A 23,817-nucleotide genomic window follows, 5' to 3' on the forward strand; every position below is an offset into this window, starting at 1 on the left:
TATTATTAGATTTTTGTTTTATTTTATAAGTTATTAAATCAATGGTAACAAAATTATATGTCAAATATACTCAAACTAATGGTTTTAAATGCTCTGAATTAAATGTTGCTTGATTAGCTTGTGTTAAGATTGATGTAATGTATATGAGAGGATTCTCAAGCCCTGGTGTCATATATATGTTACTTTGAGGCATATTAATTTAGGTAGGAATAAATATGATGTTACTGAAGACCAAGGGTCGAAATGCAAGGCCCGCCTCTGGAATACTCACACCATTTTTGAAACTGACTTTCTAAAAGCACAATATGAACTTTATCCCTAATGGGTCAGATGCCAAAACCATTATGCACCTAACGACCTTATTTTATCTATATAACCATTACACTCCTAGTGTAATTAATTAGACTTCACGTTGTTTGTGATCATGTGTTCTCACGCACATTTTTTTTATATATATATATATATATATATATATATATATATATATATATATATATATATATATATATATATATATATATATATATATATATATATATATATATATATATAGGTGTACGGAAATGGGATTCATATTAACAAGTCAAAAACTTTCCACCAGGTGGAGGAAACTTTAGTGCTGTTGGCTATTGCATCTGTAAACTGCCTGGAGACACACATAGCCATTTCCATTACCCCTCACCCTAGAGACCAAGAGACGGCCTTGTGTATAAACAAAAGTGGCCAGCATTGGTGTCATCTCTCCGTGATCACAACCTCAAGGGCTCCGGTGTTGTCTCCCGGGAGCTTGTTTGGCTCATTCAACATGACATCATCGCTCAGCCCCCTCCAACAAACCTTCTTCTACCTCCTTCAACAAGGAAGTGATGAGCATGACTGGCACAATTGGACCACTGACCTGTTGTTATTATGTTCTACTTCTATATATTATATAATCATATGGGTCACCTGATGTCATGCCGTTAAAATCATGTGTCATCATGGTGTAAACTTTGTGTGACCCTCTGGTGAAGACATGCTGTATTCCTCATACTTTGACAACAACAATCTACCATGTAATATTAATACAGATAGAACTTCATAATCAATTGCATAAATACAGTACAATGAAATGTTCCATATAATGACAAATGTGAGAATAATTTTTGAAAAATGTTATTTCATTCACGTTAAAGCTTCACCATGAATTTATTAATGCAATTCTTTAGATTGATTGTACTAAAACGATCATTATTGGGACAATCGATAGAAAACTATAATTTCAGACTGTACATGAATGCAGCATTTATAGAGATAGATAGATAGATAGATAGATAGATAGATAGATAGATAGATAGATAGATAGATAGATAGATAGATAGATAGATAGATAGATAGATAGATAGATAGATGGATGGATGGATGGATGGATGGATGGATGGATGGATGGATGGATGGATGGATGGATGGATAGATAGATAGATAGATAGATAGATAGATAGATAGATAGATAGATAGATAGATAGATAGATAGATAGATAGAAAGACAAACAGCGTTGGAGTAATGCATTACAAAAGTAATGTGATTACTGTAATGCATTACTTTTTGCTGTAACATATTTGAGTAATATATAACACACACAAAAATAGTAATATTATACTTTTACACTGGATGTGTAATGAGCGTAATCAGCTACATTTAGAATGGCAAATCCATATTTCCAGTTATGGTGGTGAGAGTAATATAAAATTAATGCAATAGTAATAATAACAAGGATAATAATGCTTACATTTATATAGCGCCTTACACGAAACCCAAGGCGCTTTAAAAAGCACAGCACTATCAAACAGTAAGACCAGTGGTGTTAAACTACGTTGCGTAGCCACAGCTGCCCTGGGGCAGGCTGACAGAGGCGAGGCTGCCATACCGTGCCATACGGCACCTCCAACCAACCACTGGAGGCAAGGTGGGTGAAGTGTCTTGCCCAAGGACACAACAGCACGTGATTCTGACAGAGCCGGGATCGAACAGCCAACCCTTGAGTTACTGGACGACCCCCTCTACTGCCTGAGTGTAATGCCTTTCATTTAAGATAGTAATATTGCAATGTAACTAATTACAGTACTTTGAAATTTCAGTAATAAAAAATAAATTATGCCCCAACACTGTAGATACAGAGAGAGAGAGAGGGAGAGAGAGAGAGAGAGAGAGAGAGAGAGAGAGAGAGAGAGAGAGAGAGAGAGAGAGAGAGAGAGAGAGAGTTGGGTTGTAGCCATCTAGCATCATCTGTTGGAGAGTTACAGCACTACATTTTCTTTCGTCCTTAAACATTCTTAATGGGACAGTAAGATTTTCATTTAAAAGGAATAAGTTAAATGATTGTAAATTTCAAAAACTTGCAAATGAATGTGTCCGTGAAGACCAACGTATGTTTTTAAAATCCATGGGTCAACTTAACATGAAATTATATTACATGGGGGCTGGCACTTCTCCGGTGGCGGCCATGTATAGCTATGGACAATGGTAAATGCAGCACCTGCAGCACCCCCTGCTGTCCGTAATGAAAAACGGCCTAAATCTTACACACATTATGGCGAAAAAGGAAAAAAAAAAATCGGTGATATTGTGGCGGGAATTAAGATCACGATAGGGACAATTTTGTGCAGTTTTATGTTGGCATGCGAAGAGTAAAGACGTTGTGGCAGGCATTAGTACTCTGCCTCTCACCCGGTAGGCAAGTTGCAAGAGCTTTTGAAGCGTTGACTTATTAGTGTTTAGTCGAACAATGTTGGACAGTTTTTGTGTAAACAAGTGAATAGTAAAAAGACGTATGCTAAAACAGCATAGTGTGTTTCATCATCTTGCCACTATGTGCACTAGAATAGCAATTTGCGGTTTCTTCGTCTTGCCACAATATCATAATACTGATTATATATGTAACATTTTATCACAGCGATTTTGTAGCTGAATACCTTATTTCAGATCATCTCAGATAAACGAAGGGTTACTGTCTTCTTAAATCCGCCGAGCGTGGCTCACTTTTTGGCAGGAAGTGAGCCTTACCTCACCGGAATCCAAACAACGTGGGCACTGTAAGGTGCTGAAAGTGGCAGGGCGCTACCAGTACAAACTCATCGCCTACAAGCCTAGACGGGGTGAGTGTTTTATAAAAAACAGGATTTTCATCCGCCATATTTGTCGCTCAACTTGCTTGTTTTACTGCAAGGCGTCCGTATTGGCGGTAAGCCCCGGTTCGACTGTTTCGCTTTGTGTCATGGCTCTTCGTGCTTACGTTACGTGAAAGTCAGACATTTCGTCCTATTAAGCGTCTCGGAAAGAGCGGGAAAACTCTGCAGGCGACGATATTTCGTAATTTAAATGGCGTTCGAAGTGTTTTTAAATTGTGCCTTTGGCGTTCGTAATCGCCCTACTTTGACTGGCTGACCGCGGGTCTTCGCGAAGGATTTGCTTCCACGCATGCGCCAACCTGGCTGTGTGTGCTCACCTGAGCGCAGATTAGCTGCATCTAAAATAACTACAACATAGCCTTGTCACTTCCATTTTAAAGCAGACAGCCTGGTTACTGCATCAATACGAAACGTCATTAATTGATAACAAGCTAATAAAGTTGGCTTGTGACGAAAAATGATCTTTGTACGACAACAGGAAAATGTCTATTTTCCTTTCAAAAACAGTTATTGTATTAGTCTCTTATGCGCATAGCCTACACTACAGATTACTCAGTTACTTGATACTTACTACTACTTGTTCAATGACAAAGACGACTCATGGAAGTTGACTCATGTTTATCACTACTTCTGAGCCCCCCATTTAAGCCGCACTGTGACGTCCCAACCCAGCAAAATCAAGCATTCCCATCCCTGTTTTAAAAGCAGTTACCCATAGAAGAAGTTTGAAAACTCACCAAGAAGTCATGATCCCACATCAAATATGGAAATGCTCTTTGCTTACTGTGGGGTTATAAATAAAGTACATTTAAAATGAAATAAAAGACTAATTGTTTATAATACTACACGACCAAAGCCGAATGTTTGCTAATGGCCTGGTGAACCTCACCCATTGTGAATCTCTCAAGGGCAACCAAAGCATTTTACCTGTGGTGTGCAGGATGACAAAACTAGATGCACAGGTTAATGTGAATGCTAGTGTGGTACAGTATTCCACTTTCTGTCACTGAAGAAATCAGTAAGTTATTTTGCACAAGCGTTGGTTGGGTTACTTCCACTTGTAAGTTGCAGTGCTCATTCTGGCATTGGTTGTAGATGTAAGAATCTTTGTCTGTAGATTATGGACAGTTGACTAATGGGTTTGGTCCTATTTATTTTGTTAAATCTTCATAAAATCATCTTGTGGGCTGAATTAAATCTCCGTGCCGGCCAGATCAGGCCAGTTGGCCGTACATCAGATACCCCTGTTAAATGTCATGATCGTAATGAGTAATAAAACTAGCTCGTAAACATACTTATATTAACTCTGGGTATTGTGTCTTCAAAGTGTATAGCGATATACTGTATTGCGATACAGCAAAGGCATATTGTGATCTCTACAATGCAATGCAATATATTGGACAATGTTTGTAAAAAAAACAAACAAACAAAAAAATAATCTATGGCATATATGAAAAAAAACAAAAGGCAATTATAGAATAGACAAATTCATTTCAGTGCCATCTGAAAGAGTATTCTCAACTGCTCGGATATTATTGCGCTTCTCGGGAACACATACAGAAGCTTACTATGGATGACTTGAACATTGTTCAGAAGCCCCAGATATGACTACAACAGCAGAAAGTAAGAAAATGTTATCTTCCTACCATAATGTTTTCTTTTTCTGCTGTTTGATACCTCCTACAAGACACTTTTGCTTTGGAACATGGCCTCACTCAAAAGATAATGTAACATTTTCATGTGGTGTTTTTGAAGCGCTTGGAATGATTTACATGTAAAACACAATCAATTATATAACAAAAATCATAATACGAAAGCCACTCCAGAGTGGATTGATAAAATTATATATACAGTATATATAATACAAAAATAAGGTGTTTTAAAACCGATACGCAATATAAACTGAACGTCATATTGCAATATGCATATTCCCTCACTTCATATCGCATTATATCATCACCCTGCACTATATATATATATATATGGTGAAATAAATATGTTTTACTCAGGAATTGATGTACTGTTTTCTCTTCCAGTCGCTAAAGCTACCAGCCCCATAGCCTGTGTATGACAAAAAGACAGAAGCAGCCATGGTGAGTTTGTTTTGTTTTTTTTTTGATTACGAATATATTATCTTATTTTGTTTGTTTTTCAATTCGCATGTAGATTCAATCGTAAATATATGAACACTTTAGGAATTTAAATTGTAATTTCTAATAATGGCCAAGAATTGGCCCACCCCATAAATAAACCACAATTTTGTCATTTTTAAAGATTAGCCAGATTTTGGCTGGCTAAATTGACAGGCTGATTAATCAGTCTGGTCTTAAAAGAAATAGCATCATTATGGAGTGACAATGCATCATTTCAATGATGTACAAGTCTCCATATTTTTCCCTGATGTGACAAGGTTTGTGTCTATTTGTGGCATGGGACCTTTGCTGCCAGGGGGGTGGAAGTGTTGATGTACGGCTTTTCCCATCCACTAGTCGGTGCTGTTTCACTAGTGACTTTATAACAGTTATCACAGTTATCATTGGCTTTTGTTCATGAGACATTTGTGTCCTTTGTCTTACGTATTTTGTCTTCTGTTTTTCTTTTTGTCTTCTACTGTCCTCTGCTGTTGTTTTTGTTCTGTTTTTTTCTTATTCTGTCTTCTTTCATACACCGCTTTTTGTATTATTTTTGTATCTATTGTTCTTTTTTTTCATTCTTTCGTCTTTTTAATTTTTCATTTCAGTCTTCAGCAGTGGACCTCAAAACCAAGGAGGAGAAGGACGCAGAGTTGGACCGAAGGATTGAAGCGCTAAGGAAGAAGAACGAAGCTCTAGTCAAGCGATATCAAGTATGTGGGCAACTTTCGCTGATGTTCCTAAAAGACACAAAAAGTACAAACTGCTGTTGACCCATTAACCTGCATTCCTCTTGCAATAGGAAATAGAAGAAGATAAAAAGAAAGCAGAACAAGAGGGCATCGCCATCACCACGCCACGGAAGCCCCGCGCTCACGACCCGGCAGAGTCGGACCGTAGGAGGATAGAGAAGGAAAACTTCACTGTGACGGTTGACCTGTCCAAGTCGTCGCCAGCAGGGGTAAGTTGGAAGGTACAACCTGATATGTTCTTTTCCAGGAAACATTGCTCTTTACATTGCCAGAAAGAGGAGTGTCTCAATCGATAATTGACTGTAGGATAGAAATATTAGGATGCATCTGCATTTTTGTTTGGGTTGTGCCAAAAAATTAATTCACATAAGAATCTGGATTCTCATTTAAATCAATTTTAAACATCACTAAATCGATGATAAAGATAAAACAGAAATTGATACACTTCCCATCAGCTTCCGTACTATGTGCTGTGCCATGATGTCATCACGTAGCCCATTCTGAAAAGTCACGTCTGTGCTACGAGGCACAAAAAATAAAACATTCAAAGCAGATTTGTCGCGTTTTGCACACTTGTGTAATGTAGAAAAGCCAAATGGCTAAGAATGTAAATGCAATGTTTCACTCTGCTGTTATCGAATAGAGTTTGACAGCCATGGATCTGCTGATTGATTTTGATTGATTGATTTTTTTTTTTTTTTTATTGAACATATATATATAACAAGGACAATAAAATAAAATGTGAAAGCAAACCAGGAACAAATATTCAGACAGACATATTACTTACATACATGTAAATAAATGAAAATACGGTATATACTTTCCTAAATAATGTTAACATTGTGACTGATAATGCTCCTGATATGCTCAGAGATGAACACACTGGCCCACCTTTCATGCTTTTTTCATACTCTCAAATTTAGCTGCTCACTTGAAAACGTTTATTTTCATATATTTGTCATAAATGTACTGAGAAATATTAATGTTTTTCATTTGAGCAAAAGTTTTTCACCTAATATTTTAGTACTGCAGTTTCCTGTGAAAAGACAATGTATCTTGTTTATGTATCTTGTGCATTTTTGTCATTTTCTTTTATACTATAAAAGCTTTACAGTTTATAGTTAGTTAACTTCAAAAATGAGCAGTTGCCCACATGCTTTTTTGTGGAAAAAGGCATACTCCTTACAAATCTAAATGTAATAAATGTTAAAAAAAAATACACAGTCTCCTTTTGTTATTCTGTATTGCAACGAAAAGTTAAGTATGATTCTTCGCACATCTATAGATTTAAGCAGAAATAATTTTTAATTAAATAGAATTGAATAGTTTGAATCGAAAATTGATTCTGAACCTAATCGAAAACCCCAAAATTGAAATTGAAGTCATGAGACAGTCAAAAATTCCCATTCCTACTCCTAATTTTTGCCATATACTATATTTCCCATTGTACGTTTACTTTAATTTGTGATGTCATATATTGGCATCATGTTACAGATTGTTATTTCAACTTACCTTATTTCACAAGTTTGCGTCTAATCAGCACGTCAACATTTTCAATTTGTCTGGTGCAGATCATCAAACAATTGATAAATCAAACTGCCTGGCATTGAAGTAGATTTGCCGTTTGCACCGTGGAGACCTGAGCCTATGTTCTTGTGAGTCTGTCATCTTGCCTGATAAATGATAAACATGAGATGGAACGACCTTCTCTGCAGAGGCTGGAAACCAGAGCAGCGGCATCAACATAATGCTATAAAGTCCACACACACGCTGTAAACTGTTTATACCTTGCTTTTATGTTCTGGTCCGTTTGCGTCATACTCTTGCCAGAAGGTAGGCCACGTTTTGTTTTTGACATTCAGCATCCAGAAATCCGGCTCCTGCTTCAGTTGTACATTCATCAAATACATTTTATGTTTCACGTTTATTAAGTACAGAATTTAACATAGAAGGAAATAAACCTTGTTAATGAGTTGAAGGTTCAGATTACAATTTACAAAGGCACTTACTGAGTTCAGACCTTTATTTATTTATTTATTTATTTATTTTTAAACACTCAAGGTTGCAGTTATCATTCATAGCTGGTAGGAGGAGCAGTTGCCATAGATTTTTATGTAATGGTCATGCATGTCCCGTATACAGCTCTTAAAGGAAATCATATAAAAGCTCAAGGACAGTTTAGCTAATGTTTGAAAGACACCTGCAAATTAACAAAATTACCTTAAAATGGACATTTCAATGTCATTTTGTCTCTGACATGTCTTGGGTCAGCTCAATATAGACATGCCAACCAACATTTATGCTTCTTAGATAAACTGGCTTCATTTTTTTTCTTTTTAGGACAACTAGAATTTGACAAAAATTACCCTTAGGTTGTGGCTCAAGATGGTTGCTAGACAGTATTACAAATCGGTGCTGGACATCAGTACAAAGGCTAACAACTCACTGATACTCAACTGTGGAGATATATCATTAAACAGTTAATCATTTCACTCATGAAGATGTTTAAAGATGTTTTTTGGGGGGGAGTGGGGGGCACTAAAACAGATTGCAACGATGAACTTGTGACCCTGAGAACGATAGCTGCTCCCCCATGTAAGGACTAGTGACTTGATTTGCAGCAACAGTTGTCCGATGCAATTGCAACTATAAATGTGCTGGTGTGGCTGAATAGAGGAAAAATAACTTTCAAAAAGTCAATGTTTTTCAATGTAAATTTATTAAAATGTTCACCTATGTTTCACCCCCCCCCACCCCCCCCATCATTTGTATCGCATAACATATTTGTGTAATCCATCTCTATAGTCAGAAGAGCCCAAAAAAAACCACAAGGGATAATTAGCTTTGACTTCCTTATTCAAATACTTGTCACACCACTTCCTCAGTAATGGCACTAAAAGGTCAAACATTTCTTATTTTCTACAGGACAAGCGTGTTGTGGATGAGTGGAAACCCACCACGCCTCGTTTCCGGAGAACATCGGAGGAGAATGATGGCCCCCGAGGGCCTAGCGACGGTCGCAGCCCTCCCAGGAGGACGGGCTCTGGTCGAATGGCAAGGGGGGGGACCCCAAGAGGCGGAGGCCGCCAGGAGAGGCGAGTGCGGGAACCGCACACGCCCAGAGATGGAGAGCCAGGTGAAGCAGGAGGACGAAGAGGAGGAAGGAGGGGAAGGGGAGGACCAGGAGGAGGAAGTGGTGGTGTAGGAGACACAGGTGGGACATCAGGCGGCGTGGACAGGAAGTCCAAGGTGATGTTACATTTTTTTTCAAATTGTAATTAAAAAAAAAAGGAAAAGTTAATTACATATGACGTGGCACGTTTCCTTCATCCTGACCAGGAATGGGAGGAGAAGAGACGACAGAACATCGAAAAGATGAATGAGGAAATGGAGAGAATAGCAGAGTATGAAAGAGGACAGCGGGTAACAAACACATTTGGATTTAATAATTATGAAATAATTTCTGCTAGTGATGGACAGTTAATCTATTTTATAGATAATTTTGAGGTTATTTTTCACAGTAATTTTCTGTCATCCACAGCAAGTCTGCTAATGTGAACTGCCCACGCCACCTGTGTCCAACTCAAGACCTGGGGGGCCACATTCAGCTCACCACATTATATTATGTGGCTCGCGAAATGCTGATTTGACTTCCAAGTTTCTGGTTACTAGTTAAGTGTGTGACGAACACACTTCAAATTCATTTGCTTCGCAGTCATTCCGGCCTTCTAACAGAAACTATAACTACAACGTGGCTCACGATTAAAATGAGTTTGACACCCCTGGCCTCCGCTGACATGGACCTTTGTGATTCATTTGCCACACTGAGGGACTTTTAACAACTCTTCAAGCGATAATCAAAAAAAACAAAAAACAAAGAGACTAGCTATTTAAAATCACACTAAGAAACTGGCAACAGGAGTATAATCATGTTCACATTGTTTTGAGCATGACAAAAAAAAAGAGCCTGATGGTTTGCAGAACTTCGGCAGAGACATGGTGCCCTGATGGAAAACAATTACTTGGAGGCTTTTATGTAAACGGAAATGTTCCCCAGTAAGACAACACATGGCCCTTTTTGTTGTGCCCCAATACTTTATGTCAGCTTAATTGTACGGTGTGTCACCACAGCATTTTTAATTTTCCTGCCACCTTGCTCTGGCATATCCCCCCTACTATCAAATTTGCTTGTTCCTTTAACCTGTCAAAAAGAAATATGTGTTTGTGCTCAGCAACCTGCACTTATAAACAGTGTAGTGCAATTAAGCACAGCCACTGCTCAATTTCAATGAATGGGAAAATGTAAAATGCATATTTTTTCTTCCAGACACCCTACTTATTGTTTATATCAGGGGTGTCAAACTAATTTTTTATCTTGGGCCACATTGTGGTTATAGTTTCTATCAGAGGGCCGCTATGACTGATTTTAAGTGTGTTTATCACACACTTAGCTAGTTTTGAAATCAGAAGCTGTCAAAAACTGTTCAAAAGAGAGATTGGGAATGCTTGTTTTCTCCCCAAAAAGTTTTAAAAAGATGAAGACAACTTGCAAGTTTGACATTTTAGCCGGAAACTTGTAGTCAAATCAACATTTCGCGGGCCACCTAAAATGATGTGGCGGGCCGGATCTGGCCCCCGGGCCTTGAATTTGACACACGTGGTTTATATGATTGGTTCTCAACTGTTTTTAAGTGTCGTACACCTTGTGAAATATCATTTCAGCCAGGTTTCAGCAGAATGAAATTGTGTCACTAATGACAAGATTTAATTATATTTGCTGATACATGCAGAGATCTGGTTAAAATGTCACATCCCTAAAGTGCCTTTGCATACCCCCAGGGGTACATATATTCCTATTTGAGAACTGCTGGTATATGTCATTGGAATACACACTTAATATGTGGAAACTGACAACCTACCCAGTATACTTACATTTACAGTGCTGACATTTTCTCTTCACAGGCAGACGGCGATAAGCCCCTCCGCAACTTCCTGGACGATCCACGTCGCTCTGGGCCCACCCCCGACATGGACCGCAAGGAAGGCAGCAGAAGACACGTGCGCAACTGGGGCGGGCTGGACTTTGACAATGTCAAGACCGGTGGAGATCTGGAGAAAGAGTGGACCGTGAGTTAAACACTCACTAAGAAGAAAATGGACTCAAGACATGAACAAACTTGATCATCCACAAGATGTTTGGTTTGGCTGAAGTTATTTGTTTACTGTTTTATGGCTAGTCATCAAACTTCAATGCTCTGTGCCTGCCATATGGTATGATGTAAATGTTTTGCAATTTAACTCAAGCACATCTACTTCAAATTTCCACCAAGAGCCATCAAACCCTAACATGGCTCCTTTAAACCAAAGTGGCACATTTCTCATACTTTGAGTGGTACCTCGAGATACAAAATTAATTTGATCTTGCATGGCTTTTGTATCTGGATTTTTATTCCGTATCTTGAGTCCAGTTTCTTATATAAATTATTTACGTTGTGCCAATGGAAAAAATAAATAAATAAATAAATACACGTCAGAAAACATTACTACTTATAAAGCTTCTTAAAGTTCAATATCTTTGGCTGGTCCAGGGGCTGGAGTAGGGGGCTAATGTTCAGTGGAATTTATAGAAACTTAATGAATGAACATTGAGGTTATCATCCTTGAAACCAGGAGGGTGAGCAGACATGTCAGAGGGAATTGGTTCATTAGCAGATAATATTTCTTCATGGCTGGACCAAAACACAGGTTAACCCACTCTACAAAAAAACTGCCGCAATACTCAAGCTTACGCATGATCCCTCTTCATCACAGGAAGCTAAACGACTAGCATCAGGGCACGAGCTAACCAACGGGAATGCAGGAAGACAGAAATGAGTCTAATGTTGGTGGCGCGCTGATTTTTCAAATTTTCACATCTCAAACCTTTTTTCGTATTATGGGTAAAAAAGTTTTTCGTAAGCTGGGACTTTTGTCTGTATCTTGTTGGGAATGGATTTGATCGTTTTTTTTGTGGGTTTATTTTTTGAACTTGGCGACCAAATGTTATGATCCAAAGTCAAACTGGCCCCTGAATTAAAAAAGAAAGGTTCTGGATATGCCAGCAAGAGTCCTCAAACCTTAATAGAGCTGCTTCAAAGGAAAATAGAAGCATCCTCGTGTCTTTTTGGGCAAGGCTTCTTGAGATATTTTTCTGGGTCTTCTCATGTTGCACATGATTATTAAAGTTTGTTTTGCTGAATCATACAACTTCAAGTGTCAATTGGGGGGAAAAAAAATCTTGAAGTCGCTACAAAGAATCCTCAAATTGTAAAATGGCCACTTCAAACCCAAATGGCATGTTCGTTTTTCGTTCTTTTTTTTCTTTTTTTTTCCCCAAAAAAAGCCAAACTGGACCGTGGGGCTGAATTTTCGAACCAAATCGTCTCCTGGAGGGCTTACAATGATGAACAGATCTCAAATTTGGAGCACCGTGACCCAAGCAAATATTGTACTGTTCTCTACAGAGTCGGCGTCCTGGTCCCAAAGGTTCGATGGACATGACTATGTCCATGACGGGCCGCGAACGAGCAGAGTACCTGCGTTGGAAGAAGGAGCGCGAGCAAATCGATGAGGAGCGACTTGCACGGCATCGTAATGCCACCGGACAGTGGAGACGGGAGTGGGATGCACAAAAAAACGAAAACATGTAAGAAAGGAAGCAGTGGTTGTGACCTCTACTGGCAGGTATGTACAGAACATATAAGTTGTTTTTTTCTTATAGGTTCAAGGAGGAAGCAAATGTGATGGCAGAGGGTAGCACGCCTGAACAGGGTGGCAGAAGAGGTATATTACTGTTGTCGTGGTAATATAATACACCATATACTTTAAACCAGAGGTCTGCAATCTGCGGCTGTAGAGCTGCATGCGGCTCTTTAGAAACTAAAGTAAAACATAGGTGTTTGATTGGGCATCAATTCTGTCCTAGGCACATATTTGGTAACAAATTGGCTGCTTTTATAAAGGGATTTGTAATTTTTGTCAGTCTTTACTATTCACAATGCTACATAGGTATATTATGGTATATTATTGTGTTGCTCTAGTCCGAATATAGCATTACATTTTGTTGTTGTTGTAGTTTTTCTTTTTTTATCCTCAAATTGACAACAAAAACCAAATTCCTTATTTGTACTTTTATACCTTCATCAATGCAATGAAACAGTACATTAATATTGTTCTGGAGGTTAAACTGACACTGTGTAAAATTTAGTCAGTTTTTCATTAAAAATGAATAAATTACATTATTATAAATTTTAAAAAACTTGTTTTGCTGCATTTACCGTAATGCCCCTAAAGCTCCCACATGTGTATTCGAAAAATTGCACATTCACCCTTTAAAGTACCATCATACAGCAGTCACTTAGTGCATCGTTCTCTCCACGATACAAGGGCTGCAGGGAATATAAACATTTAATCATGAAGGCTCATCATTAATGGACACCATTTAGTCATTTTGATTGTAGGTTAGTAATATAGGCACTTAGGGTATGTTGTTTCCTTCATTAGAAGTCTTATATTAGGCTTTGAATGTTTTTGCGGTTTATTTTTGTTTTGTTATTTTGGTTCTGTATGGCTTTTTCAAGATTTTGGGTTGCCCACCCCTGTATTGGGACCCTCTTTTAGTATGGGGTGAAAAAAAACAGTTTCTTAACTCTTACATCTGAATTAAGAAAATGACACATACACTCTCTTCAGCTCCCCAAAAGTGAGGACCAGCATCATATTTTCTTCCTGTTGGTGTGGTCCCAATACCTTTGTTCATGTTGCATATCCCACAGAAAGTACCGATGTAGACGGTCATGTGAACAGCCGTTCATGATGCTCATTAGCTAAGTGGCTGGCTGTAATTCCCCAGAGCTACGATGAGCTCTCTCTGGAGACCCCATAAGCATCCTGGGTCTATACTGAGAAATGACCAAATACCCACAATGCATCAATGATGTCATGTTGTTTGATGGATGATGCGTCGGTGCCTGTGTGTGTCCTCCTTGCAGTTCGAGGACGTAACTTTGGCAGCGAGCCTCGGGGCAGAGCCTCAGGTTAGACCCCAGTGTGGGCTACTGACGCTTGCACACATTTATGTGTGTGCAGGCATAGTTTGCGCTCAAGTGTGTTTGCAACTGCTTCTGTGTGCGTGTGCATGCATGGATTGTGGGCTATGCGTGTGTTTGTGTGGTTGCTGTTAGCTTGTTACGTGGAGATGTTGGGTAAAGTGTATGTGAATGTGTATAGTGGTGCGTGTTTTATGTGTGTATCCTGCATGTGTTTTTGTGGAGTGCACTTTTCATAGTCACATGTATGTGAGTATTTAAGCCATGTTTGTACTCAAATATTTGTGTCTGCTTCATTTTGTGTGTTGTATATGCACTCTCAGAACAATCAGCGCAGCAGTACTGTAGATATGAGAAAATATCTCCCATTAAGTCCAAATATTTGGATTAAATAAATTTTGCTTCAAACAAGAGTGTATTGTACTTCAACAAAATAAGTACAAAATAAATTAAAGGATTATGAAAAAAGCAACAAAACACACGACATGCTGTACTGTATTTTGTATATGAGTGCTAATATCAAGAGATGTTGACTGATGTATACTGATATCCAGCCGATATCTATATCAGATCAATTTGATCCAACTTTCTGTGTATGTTTGCACAAATCCACCCCAAAATTTGGGTCCAAATTTTTGGTGTTTATTTTCTGCAAATTGCCTGTCAAATTGACCTACAGTAAGTGGTGGTCGGTCCCTTTTTGACCCGGCATTTGTTTATTTTTGACCCAACTGTTTTTAGAGTGTGTGGCATGTGTGTTTTGTGTGTGTGTGTGTGTGTGTTTGCATTTTTTATGTGTGTATGTGTGTGTATATGTATGTTTTAAGCACTGTTTGTACATGGACAGTCGATTTCTCAGTCAGTATCCAAAGGACACACACGAATGCGCTCGTGTAAGCAAACTTTCATTCGCTTACTCAATCTCTCTCACACACACACTCACTTCCATAATTACTCTCATACTCGTTTTCTTGCACGCACACATACACAGGATGTGGGTGAAGAGTGGTTGGCATCAACCATGAGGGGTGTGAAGGTTCAAAGCTGCGAAATATTTTTAGCAGCACTTGACTGCTGCTTTCTGAGCGTTTGCCAGACTAAGTGGCAGAAATGGCGTCTGTATTACATCACTCACTGCCTCTTAATTGGCTGAGTGACTCCAGTGTCCTTATCTCCTGTCTCTTAGGGATTTTTTTTCTCCCCTAGCTGATCCCGCTTCCCGCCTTCTATTTGTAACCTTTTCATCACCTCCCGCCTCGCTCTTCAAGCACTTATCCCGCCTCTGCTCCTCCTCCAACGCTGCAAAGCTTTCAGGCTGTGACCTTCCTCTCCTGCTCATCCTCACCTCCAGCTTTTTCACTTGATACTTTGCTTTATATCCTTTTTTCTTTTTTTTTTTTCCTTTTTTTGATAAGATAAGTTTCTTCCATCTTTTTGTCAGAAAAGACAAATCCTGGAAGGTCCTGAATTTTCATTTGTGAAATTTCAGTGCTGGTTGTTATGTCTTAATCACATTCATGCAAAACATCAATGTAGTTTTTCTCAACAAGCGAGAATTAGGCATGTTGTGTATCTTAGTCCAGCCTAACAAAGACACGGAACTGTGCCTTGAGTTTAATTTGTTGTTTGCATTTTTTCAAATATTAAACTCTTCTAATGTGGCCCTCAAATGCAAATAACACAAACAAAACTGAGGAAACAACACAAGGTAATCGCAAACAAAAAACAAAAACACTGAACAAGAGAGAAGCATACAAGAAAAAAGGACCAAGCAAGAAAAAAGAAGCTAACATTTAAAAAAGAGCACACAACAAAAAGAAGTACGAAAGAAAGAAGTATGCAAAAAAAACACAATAAAAAGAAGAGCACATAAGAAAAAAAGAAGCAAGCAAAAAAAGGATTTATTACTGTAGATGGAAGACTCAGTGGCTTTGTGGGTCAAGTTATGGCTTTGAACTCAGCATCACGGGTACAAGTCCTGCTGATGGATTTTTATTTTTTTTTTTTCCTTCGTCGACCATTTCTTGCAGACAATTAGTAGTTGAGAAGCAGCCAATTTCTTTCATGCATTTATTGACCAACAGAACAGTTAGGCAATATTGTGTTCTGTTCATCAATAACAGGTGTTAGATCATTAGTGTGCAGACTTTTTCGGTCCTAACTGTTCTGTTTATAAATTAGTTAGGGCCTAAATGTTCTGTTGTCTGTCTGCAAGAAATTGTAAACAAAGAAAAAAAATAAACAGAAAAAAAATGCCATCAGAAGGACTCAAACCCGGGACGCTGCATTCAGTCGGATGCTTAACCACAGCACCACTCAAGGACATCAAGCCTTCTATCTACAATAATTACTTACCTTAGTACAGTAATCCCTCACTACTCGCATCCCCTAACGCGGCCTCAGTGCATTGCGAATTTTTTTTTTTCATGGAAAAAAAAGCTACATTGTGCGAAGAGACACCCTGTTAAGGTTCCTTACATGCCATTGTACACATTTGCCTAAATATTTACTTAAATCTTAAATGATTAAACCTTAGACTGTAACTGTAGTTACTGTTAACCCTTCTTGTGTTCATCTCTTGGCTGTGGGCCGCATGGTGAGCTGCAGTTGCCCTATGAGTGGGTGCTCAGACGTGTAACCACTGTCGCGTGAAAAGAGTTTACACTTGAAAATCCAATTTATTACAAAAGTCAAGAGGCTTTCTTTCCTCTTTCCCAATCTCTTTCGGCCTCTCATGTGTGATTGACTCAGAGAACCTCGTCCGCAATGACAAAAAAAAAAAAAAGGTGACTGCTCTCAACTGACTGGCCAGGCAATCTGTCAATTAGCTCAAGGGTGTCCTACAAGATGCGGGCAACATTGAGAAGTGGATTTAAACTTCTGAGCGGGAGTAGGAAACGGTGGGGTGACGCTACTTCACGGTTTTTCACTTATCACGGGGGGCTTTCGGTCCCTATTAACCGTAAAAAATGTGGGGTTACTGTACTGTATGGTGCTTAATTTACCGTTTTGACTGGTTCTTGGTAAGCAATCTGACAGGGTCGCAATTCGGAAAAGGGCAATAACATTTGAGATGCTGGTAGCGCTCATTATTGTTAGAGAAAAACAATCTTGTTACAGGATTAGTGTCCCACTCAAAGACGAACGTTGTTTACATCCATTCAAGTGGCCCTCTGTCGTCCAATCAGGAATGAGTCTACACCACTCTCCCTCTCCCACATTAACCACTTCGGTAGAGAATGTTAGTGTTAAACATGCAGTAACCCTTTTTAATTCCATTTAAAAATGTGCTGACTCATTTGCCGAGTTAAAAAAAAAAAAATCAGATGCAGCCCACTTTTGAGATAAACTGATTGCCATCATGTTGCATGTAAGGGTTACCTGTCCCACTGTTGTACTTTGTTTTTCAATATTTTGTGACAATGTGTCCCCCTGCAGACGATGGCAAGCGCCCTCCAAAAGTGCCCACGTTCGGCGACTTCCTTTCCCAGGGCAGGTCCCAGGGTCCTCGAGGGGAGCGGATCAGAGGAAAGGGTAGAGGAGGGAAACCCAGCTATAGGTATCACACCAGCTTGATCTTAAGTGGTTTTCAGTGGAACACGATCCACTCATCCTGGATTGATTCTCAAACCAAATTTGCCTGCTGGAATACAGTGAACCCTTCGCTACTTCACGGTTCCAATATTGTGGATTCGCTACATTGCAGATTTTTTTCCTTTATGCGGATTCATGACTTTGCAGGTTGTTTTTTTTTTCATTACGTATGTACAGTATATTATAAGAGAAATATATCACTTCAGCGACCCGTAGCTGCAGCCGTGGCCCGCCATTTGAGAATGAACGAATCCACCATTCGCTACAATAAGAAGGACAAGGCGGACATTCAGAAGACTGCTGCCATCACCTTTGGCAATTCAGCGAAGCCAGTTGTTATGGCTCGTAATAAAACGATCGTCTGCATGGAAGCTGCTTTAGCAATCTGGGTTGCCGACTGCCGGAACTATCGAAGTATTGATTTTGAGTTTGAACTGCTATTTAACTAGTATTATCCATCCATCCATTTTCTATAAATATAATGTTGGGACTAAATATGCAGGCACGTTCAGTCTGTTAAACAGAGGATGTTGCAGTTGGTAGACAATTAAAAAAATATATAAAGAAAATGTAAGTTTCATACTACCACCATATACCTGCGGCTTATAGTCCAGTGCGGTTTATCAGTGGGAAAAGATGTTTTTTTTGCTCAATTTTTGCTGCTGCGACTTATATACTGGTGCGTGTTATGGTCCCGAATATACGGTAATTTCATTACAAAGGTGTTTGATTTTTCAAAGTAAATATTACTTCACCAATCTAGTTGAACACCCAGCTAGTATATTAGCAATGTTTTTTTGTTGTGCTACATGCTTAGCATTGCATGTAAAAGAACACATCGAAAACCATTTAGTGAACATTATTATTTATTTTTATTTTTTTTTACAGTATGCATGACAATCGCTGGGAGGAAGAAAAAAATGAGAAGGAGAAAAAAGACAAACCCAAGCGAGAGAAGAAAGAGAAGTCCACACCTGAGCCAACACAAAAGGTGTGCATGTAGACACGGTCGTTTGTGCTTCCTGTGACTCACACTGCCTCTTTTTCCAGTTGGAGCAAGCAGAAGATGAAGATCAGGACGAAGACCAGTGGGAGGACGCCAGTGAGGGCGAGGAGGAATTGTCTGACGAGGATGAGAAGAAAGACTCAGGGAAAGAGGAATCTAACAAGGACCCCGGCTCCCCCGCACCTGCTTCACCTCGCTCCCCGCCACCGGCAGCCGCAAGCCCCCGGGAGCAGCGAACACCGAGACCCAAAGTCCACATTCCCTCCTCCCAGGCATCCTCACAAAATCCCCCTGAGGTGGGCAAGCCTATCAGCCCATTCCAGCTGCTGGATGGACACCAGCCTGTGTCAGACTGGGGTGAGGAGATGGAGATGCTGTCACCACGGAGCAGCATGGGAGCGGAGAGCCCCCTTAAACCCTCAAGTGCCGATAGCAGCACCCCACAGACGAAGGAGCTGGAGGAGACTGCCGAATCCATCAAGGAGAGCACAGGTATTTCTTCTACACACCTGAATATTCTGTTTAGCATTGAGTATGAAAAACAAGAAAAGAATGACAGTTTGTAAGTATATGAATGTTCTGGGTCAAAAAAAAGAGCTCAGAATAATGTGACTGCAGTGCACTACAAGAAACCCTGAAAGAGTAGACGGACGTTTCTACAAAAAGACGTTTCTCATTCAAGTCTAGAGACATTAAAAAGCCATTTTTACTTGGGTGCCAGTGAATATGTTAATTGCCACAACTTGTACACACAAATGCCTTATTTCCTCTTTCTTTTTCAGTTCCCTCTGACACCACAGTGGTTGTATCACCTCCGGAAACGACACAAGTCCAGCAGGTTGTCATGGCATCAGAGCCAGAGGCTGTTCCCCTGGTCACGTCAGATACATCGCTGTCTGAACACACGCCATCAAATGTGTCTGACAACACTGCCCTCGATGTCCATGAGGATGCTCCTGACACCCACTCACAAGGTTGTTAATTACTCAAGTGTATCTGTTGTTAAATACATCAGTATTTCCTGACCAAAAAAAAAAAAACCCAAATTCTTTTCTTATATTTACCCATTAGTTTCACCCAATCTGAGAAAACGAGGACGTAAGGGTCTTCTTGATTTTAGTTTGGCAAAGAGCTTTGCTATATTAGCATCTTTGTTGCTATTGTTAGCTGTGGTTACAGCTAGAGTATGTGCAAGGCTAAACGTAAGCTGCTTCTGTGCTAAGTAAATATCTTACAAAGAATGCACATCACTATACCTTTATCAAATGAGCTGTTTCTTTTTTACCATTCATTAGACCGGGGGTCGCCAACCTTTTTGAAATTGAGAGCTACTTCTTTGGTACTGACTAATACGAAGGGCACCAGTTAATGTGAAGATACCGATCATGTTAATGATTTCTCACAATAATTAAGTAACAGCTGTAGTAAATATGTACAAGTGAAAATTGTTATGTACATGTAATATATAACGTATAATTGTTTGTAAAATAACTAGAAAATCACACTGTTCTATCTCTTGTGAGCTATTTTCAGAACAGGCCTGTGGGCTTCTCATTTGATCCTCGCGGGCTACCTTGTGCCCGCGAACACCACGTTGGTGACACCTGCAGTCTCACATGCTCTTCCACTTTCATTTCTTCATTCTGAACTTGCCCTCTCACTTGCAACACGAGCCTATCGGGTCATGCTAGACACAAAAACAGCCAATTAGTTTCCACTTCAGGGTATGATTAACCTTTGTTTTCCAACATCTAACAACTTGAGTACAAGAAGCATTATTCATAAAAATGGATCTAATCAGCATGGAGAAAGAATAAAGTTAGGGGTGAAAAATTAGTTGAAGATGATTCAAAAGGTTAACATTTAACCATGGGGCTAATTAATTGTTTGCAATGAATCTGTTAATCTCACTTCCTAATTTTTTGTCTGCTTTTATTTCAGTTAGCCAGACCTCTAAAAGCAAAACACTTAAGTATAATAAATCCGGCATAGTAAAACAAATACAGTAATGTCGTTTTTGTTTTTGTTAAAAAAATATTCAAATTTGAAATTGTTATTGTAATATTTAAGGGGTGAGGGGGAGCATTCCCAGATTTTTCCACCCTATACAAGACCAGCCATTTTGTTTGTTCTGTAGCTCCAACAGATTGTCCATCGGCACCCACTGTCCTGGTGAGCGAGCCCACCGAAGCAGAAAGCAAAACAGAAGAAAAAGAGACGAAGGATGACAATGAAAACAAAGCCGATGACATGGGCCACGTGAACACAGATGCCGCTCCCTTAGCAGAGACGCCCTCCGAGCAGCCCACCTCAGGTTTGCTACTGCCCGTTCAATGACAACTCAGGACAATTGTATTTTGTCTCAGTTTCTTCAACACACCATTTATTCATTAATTCCATGCATGGGTTGACTGTATTTTTGTAATACAGTTTAACATTTTCTTCAGATGGTGAATTTGGGGTATTTCATTAGCTGTAAGATATAAACATCAAATTTATAAGCTATAGTGAAACAGCTGTAATGAATCTAAAGTTTCAGTTAGAACAGAAATGAAAGCTCCATGTATTATTCACAAGCATCTGTAGTTTGCTTGCATAATTCTTTGTGATAAATGACCACATTTTGACATCCAGGTCTCATTATTCTCAACGGAAAGTGTACAATTGGAATATAAAAACAACTTCTCCAGTGGTTCCACAGTCACAAGTAGAGAATCATCGAAAATGTCTTTGAAGAGAAGATCAACGGATAGTTCACAGTCAACTAAGGACTGTGATCCAACTCTTGTTTGATTAATTAGTCTTATCACATGAGTCACAATGTGGTTTTTTCAGCCCTTTGGGATTGACCATTAGCGATCGTCGCTGCTAGCACTCAGCTTGTGGCTGCGGTGGCGTCACTCAGGCTAATGGACAATTTGAGAAGTTATCATAGCGGCGCCCCAGCCTCTATTGATTTGCAGATTGATTGATTGACATTCTGTAACAAAATGCTTACAATTGGAACTTAGTGTCGTCTTTGCTGGCTGTTTAGCCTTCGTCTGATCTAGGAGATCACTAGGCCTCATTGTGGTATCGCCTGCAATTCATAGCTGTTGCTGTTGTTGTTGTGCCGACTCAGGGTGGGGAACAGGAAACCAGAGAAGGTTGAGAGGCACAATTAGGTTTTTACCAGGAAATGAGAAAAGTGCTGAAGCGTGATTGGATTAAGTCCCAAGATGGATGACACACCAACACTAAAACCGTGTTGTAAAATTACAGCAGACTTTGTTTAGCACTTGACTTTCTTTTCTTGTTATAATGCAGTGCTACTTTGAAACTGAACTCTGAATGTCCATTTGGTTTACTTCAATACAACCTCTTCATCAAGATCATTTGTCACATACTTACATGAAGTTAAGCAGAAGTCTATCTTCCATGCGTTGGAAACAGTATAACATTTTTCAAGTGAAATGACCTGCTGGCTCGCTAACATTGCAGTCCATAATGTCTCTCAGTGAAGTCACACAGGAACCCTCCATCCACCCATTTTCTATAGCCGCTTATCCTAACAAGGATTGCAGGCTTGCTGGTGCCTATCCCAGCTGACTTCGGGCCAATTGCGGGGCACACAGAGACGAACAACCATTCACTCACCCAATCACACCTAAGGACAATTTAGTGTGTCTAATACACCTACCTGCCTTGTATGTTTTTGGAATGTAGGGGTAAGCTGGAGTGGCCAGAGAGAATCTGGGCGGGCTCGGGGAGAACATGCAAACTCCTCACAGGAAGGCCGGAGCCACATGGAATCGAATTCTGGTCCCTTAACTGTTACGCGGACATGCTAACCACTGCGCCATCGAGCCACCCGTCACACAGGAACCAAAATAAATAATTATTTGGCACACACACAAAAAAAAAGTCCATCTGGAAGTTTTGTTGACCAAATTGCAACAAAATGATGACTAAAATGAGGTCTGACATGTCCATAATTAATTAATTAGCTTACCGGTACTTTATTTAAAAAAAAAAAAAAACATGACTGTGAAGCAAACATGCTATCCACTGTAGCACTGTGCTGCCCACAAAAACAACTAATTTATGTCAGGGTCAAAGCCTGATTGTTGAAATTGTGAACAGTTGCTAACTACACATCCACGTCCTAACTCGACTTTTCAATTTTTTTTGTCAACAGTCTGAAGCTCACTGGAGTGATGTCCTGCTCCCCCCCAAAAAAGAAGGGTGCAGAGCCTCACAACAATGTTTCCTTCCACACTGTCTGCAGAGAAAGATAATCTTCATGAAATAGAGCTGCTGGAGTCAGCTGTATGCCCCCCTACCCCACAAACACACACACACACACACACACACACACACACACACACACACACCAACCAACCAATCACAAGACTACAAAAGCCAATCAGTTTGTAGTGGCTTTAACCGGTTCATTTGTTTCAAGACACTTTTATACCAATTTATATCGCTTTTGAGCAAATATTATAAATTTAAAAAGACGACATCAGGTTGTCCGTCCGTTTTTTTTCTTTTATGTTTTACGTTTAACCTTAGGCCCATATCACTGCAATAATTGCTCAGAATGGCTCATGTAAGGGGGACAAAAAAAAACCCTCATAAAATACACATATGAATTGAATTTTCTATAATGCAAGTTATGCATTTGTAGAGAAAGATTTGATAAGAAGATGCTTTGTATTCTCATGCCACCACCATCTGTGACGATTCTAAAATTTAAAACCATTATGACCTTGCCGGGCAGAAACAAAGCAAGTGACTCATCTGTGCAAGAGTGTTTATTATTGTTTGTTAGTACAGCCTCCATCTTGTGTTTGTTGCCATGCACGTTCAATGACAAATGTCCAGGGACAAAATTAGACCTAATCTTTGCACACTTTCAGCCTCTCACATGCAATATTGTGAGCAACGGGCTAGATGCTCAAGTTTCAGCCAAAAGGTTATTTTAAAGGACCTGTATCTTGATGTTTTACATATTCCACAGTTAAATATGTGCATTATAAATGATGAATTCTTACCTTTGGCACATTAGCCATTTAATTAAATTGCTGTAAATGGGG

General features: G+C 39.4%; 1 protein-coding gene across 5 annotated transcripts; it reads left to right on the plus strand.

Moving 5' to 3' along the window:
• The first annotated feature begins 3,027 nt into the window (after positions 1–3,027).
• Positions 3,028–23,817, plus strand: ccdc9 (coiled-coil domain containing 9). 5 transcript variants are annotated; one of them, XM_088427760.1, is made up of 16 exons: positions 3,028–3,135; positions 5,205–5,261; positions 5,909–6,013; positions 6,103–6,273; positions 8,978–9,301; positions 9,392–9,475; positions 11,015–11,179; positions 12,556–12,737; positions 12,813–12,874; positions 14,083–14,127; positions 17,578–17,698; positions 18,622–18,724; positions 18,784–19,231; positions 19,522–19,713; positions 20,877–21,053; positions 22,917–23,817. In XM_088427760.1, the coding sequence occupies exons 2-16, from the start codon at positions 5,259–5,261 to the stop codon at positions 22,919–22,921; spliced, it is 2,187 nt and encodes a 728-aa protein (XP_088283886.1). In that variant the 5' UTR covers positions 3,028–3,135; positions 5,205–5,258; the 3' UTR covers positions 22,922–23,817. The 5 variants fall into 5 exon arrangements, with proteins under 5 accessions (XP_088283886.1, XP_088283888.1, XP_088283889.1 ...); XM_088427762.1 differs by having other exon boundaries at positions 6,103–6,261; XM_088427761.1 differs by lacking the exon at positions 3,028–3,135 and adding an exon at positions 3,148–3,221.

This window comes from Hippichthys cyanospilos, chromosome 11 (assembly GCF_059441005.1).
Source record: "Hippichthys cyanospilos isolate Australia breed blue-spotted pipefish chromosome 11, RoL_Hcya_1.0, whole genome shotgun sequence".
Classification (NCBI taxonomy): Eukaryota; Metazoa; Chordata; class Actinopteri; order Syngnathiformes; family Syngnathidae; genus Hippichthys; species Hippichthys cyanospilos.

What these genes read in the sequence shown, in the direction of transcription:
- ccdc9 (XM_088427760.1), top strand. An exon ending in GCACAAAAAAACGAAAACAT is followed by an intron (nt 12,738 to 12,812) that starts GTAAGAAAGGAA and finishes TTTTTCTTATAG; the next exon opens with GTTCAAGGAGGAAGCAAATG. An exon ending in TGAACAGGGTGGCAGAAGAG is followed by an intron (nt 12,875 to 14,082) that starts GTATATTACTGT and finishes TCCTCCTTGCAG; the next exon opens with TTCGAGGACGTAACTTTGGC.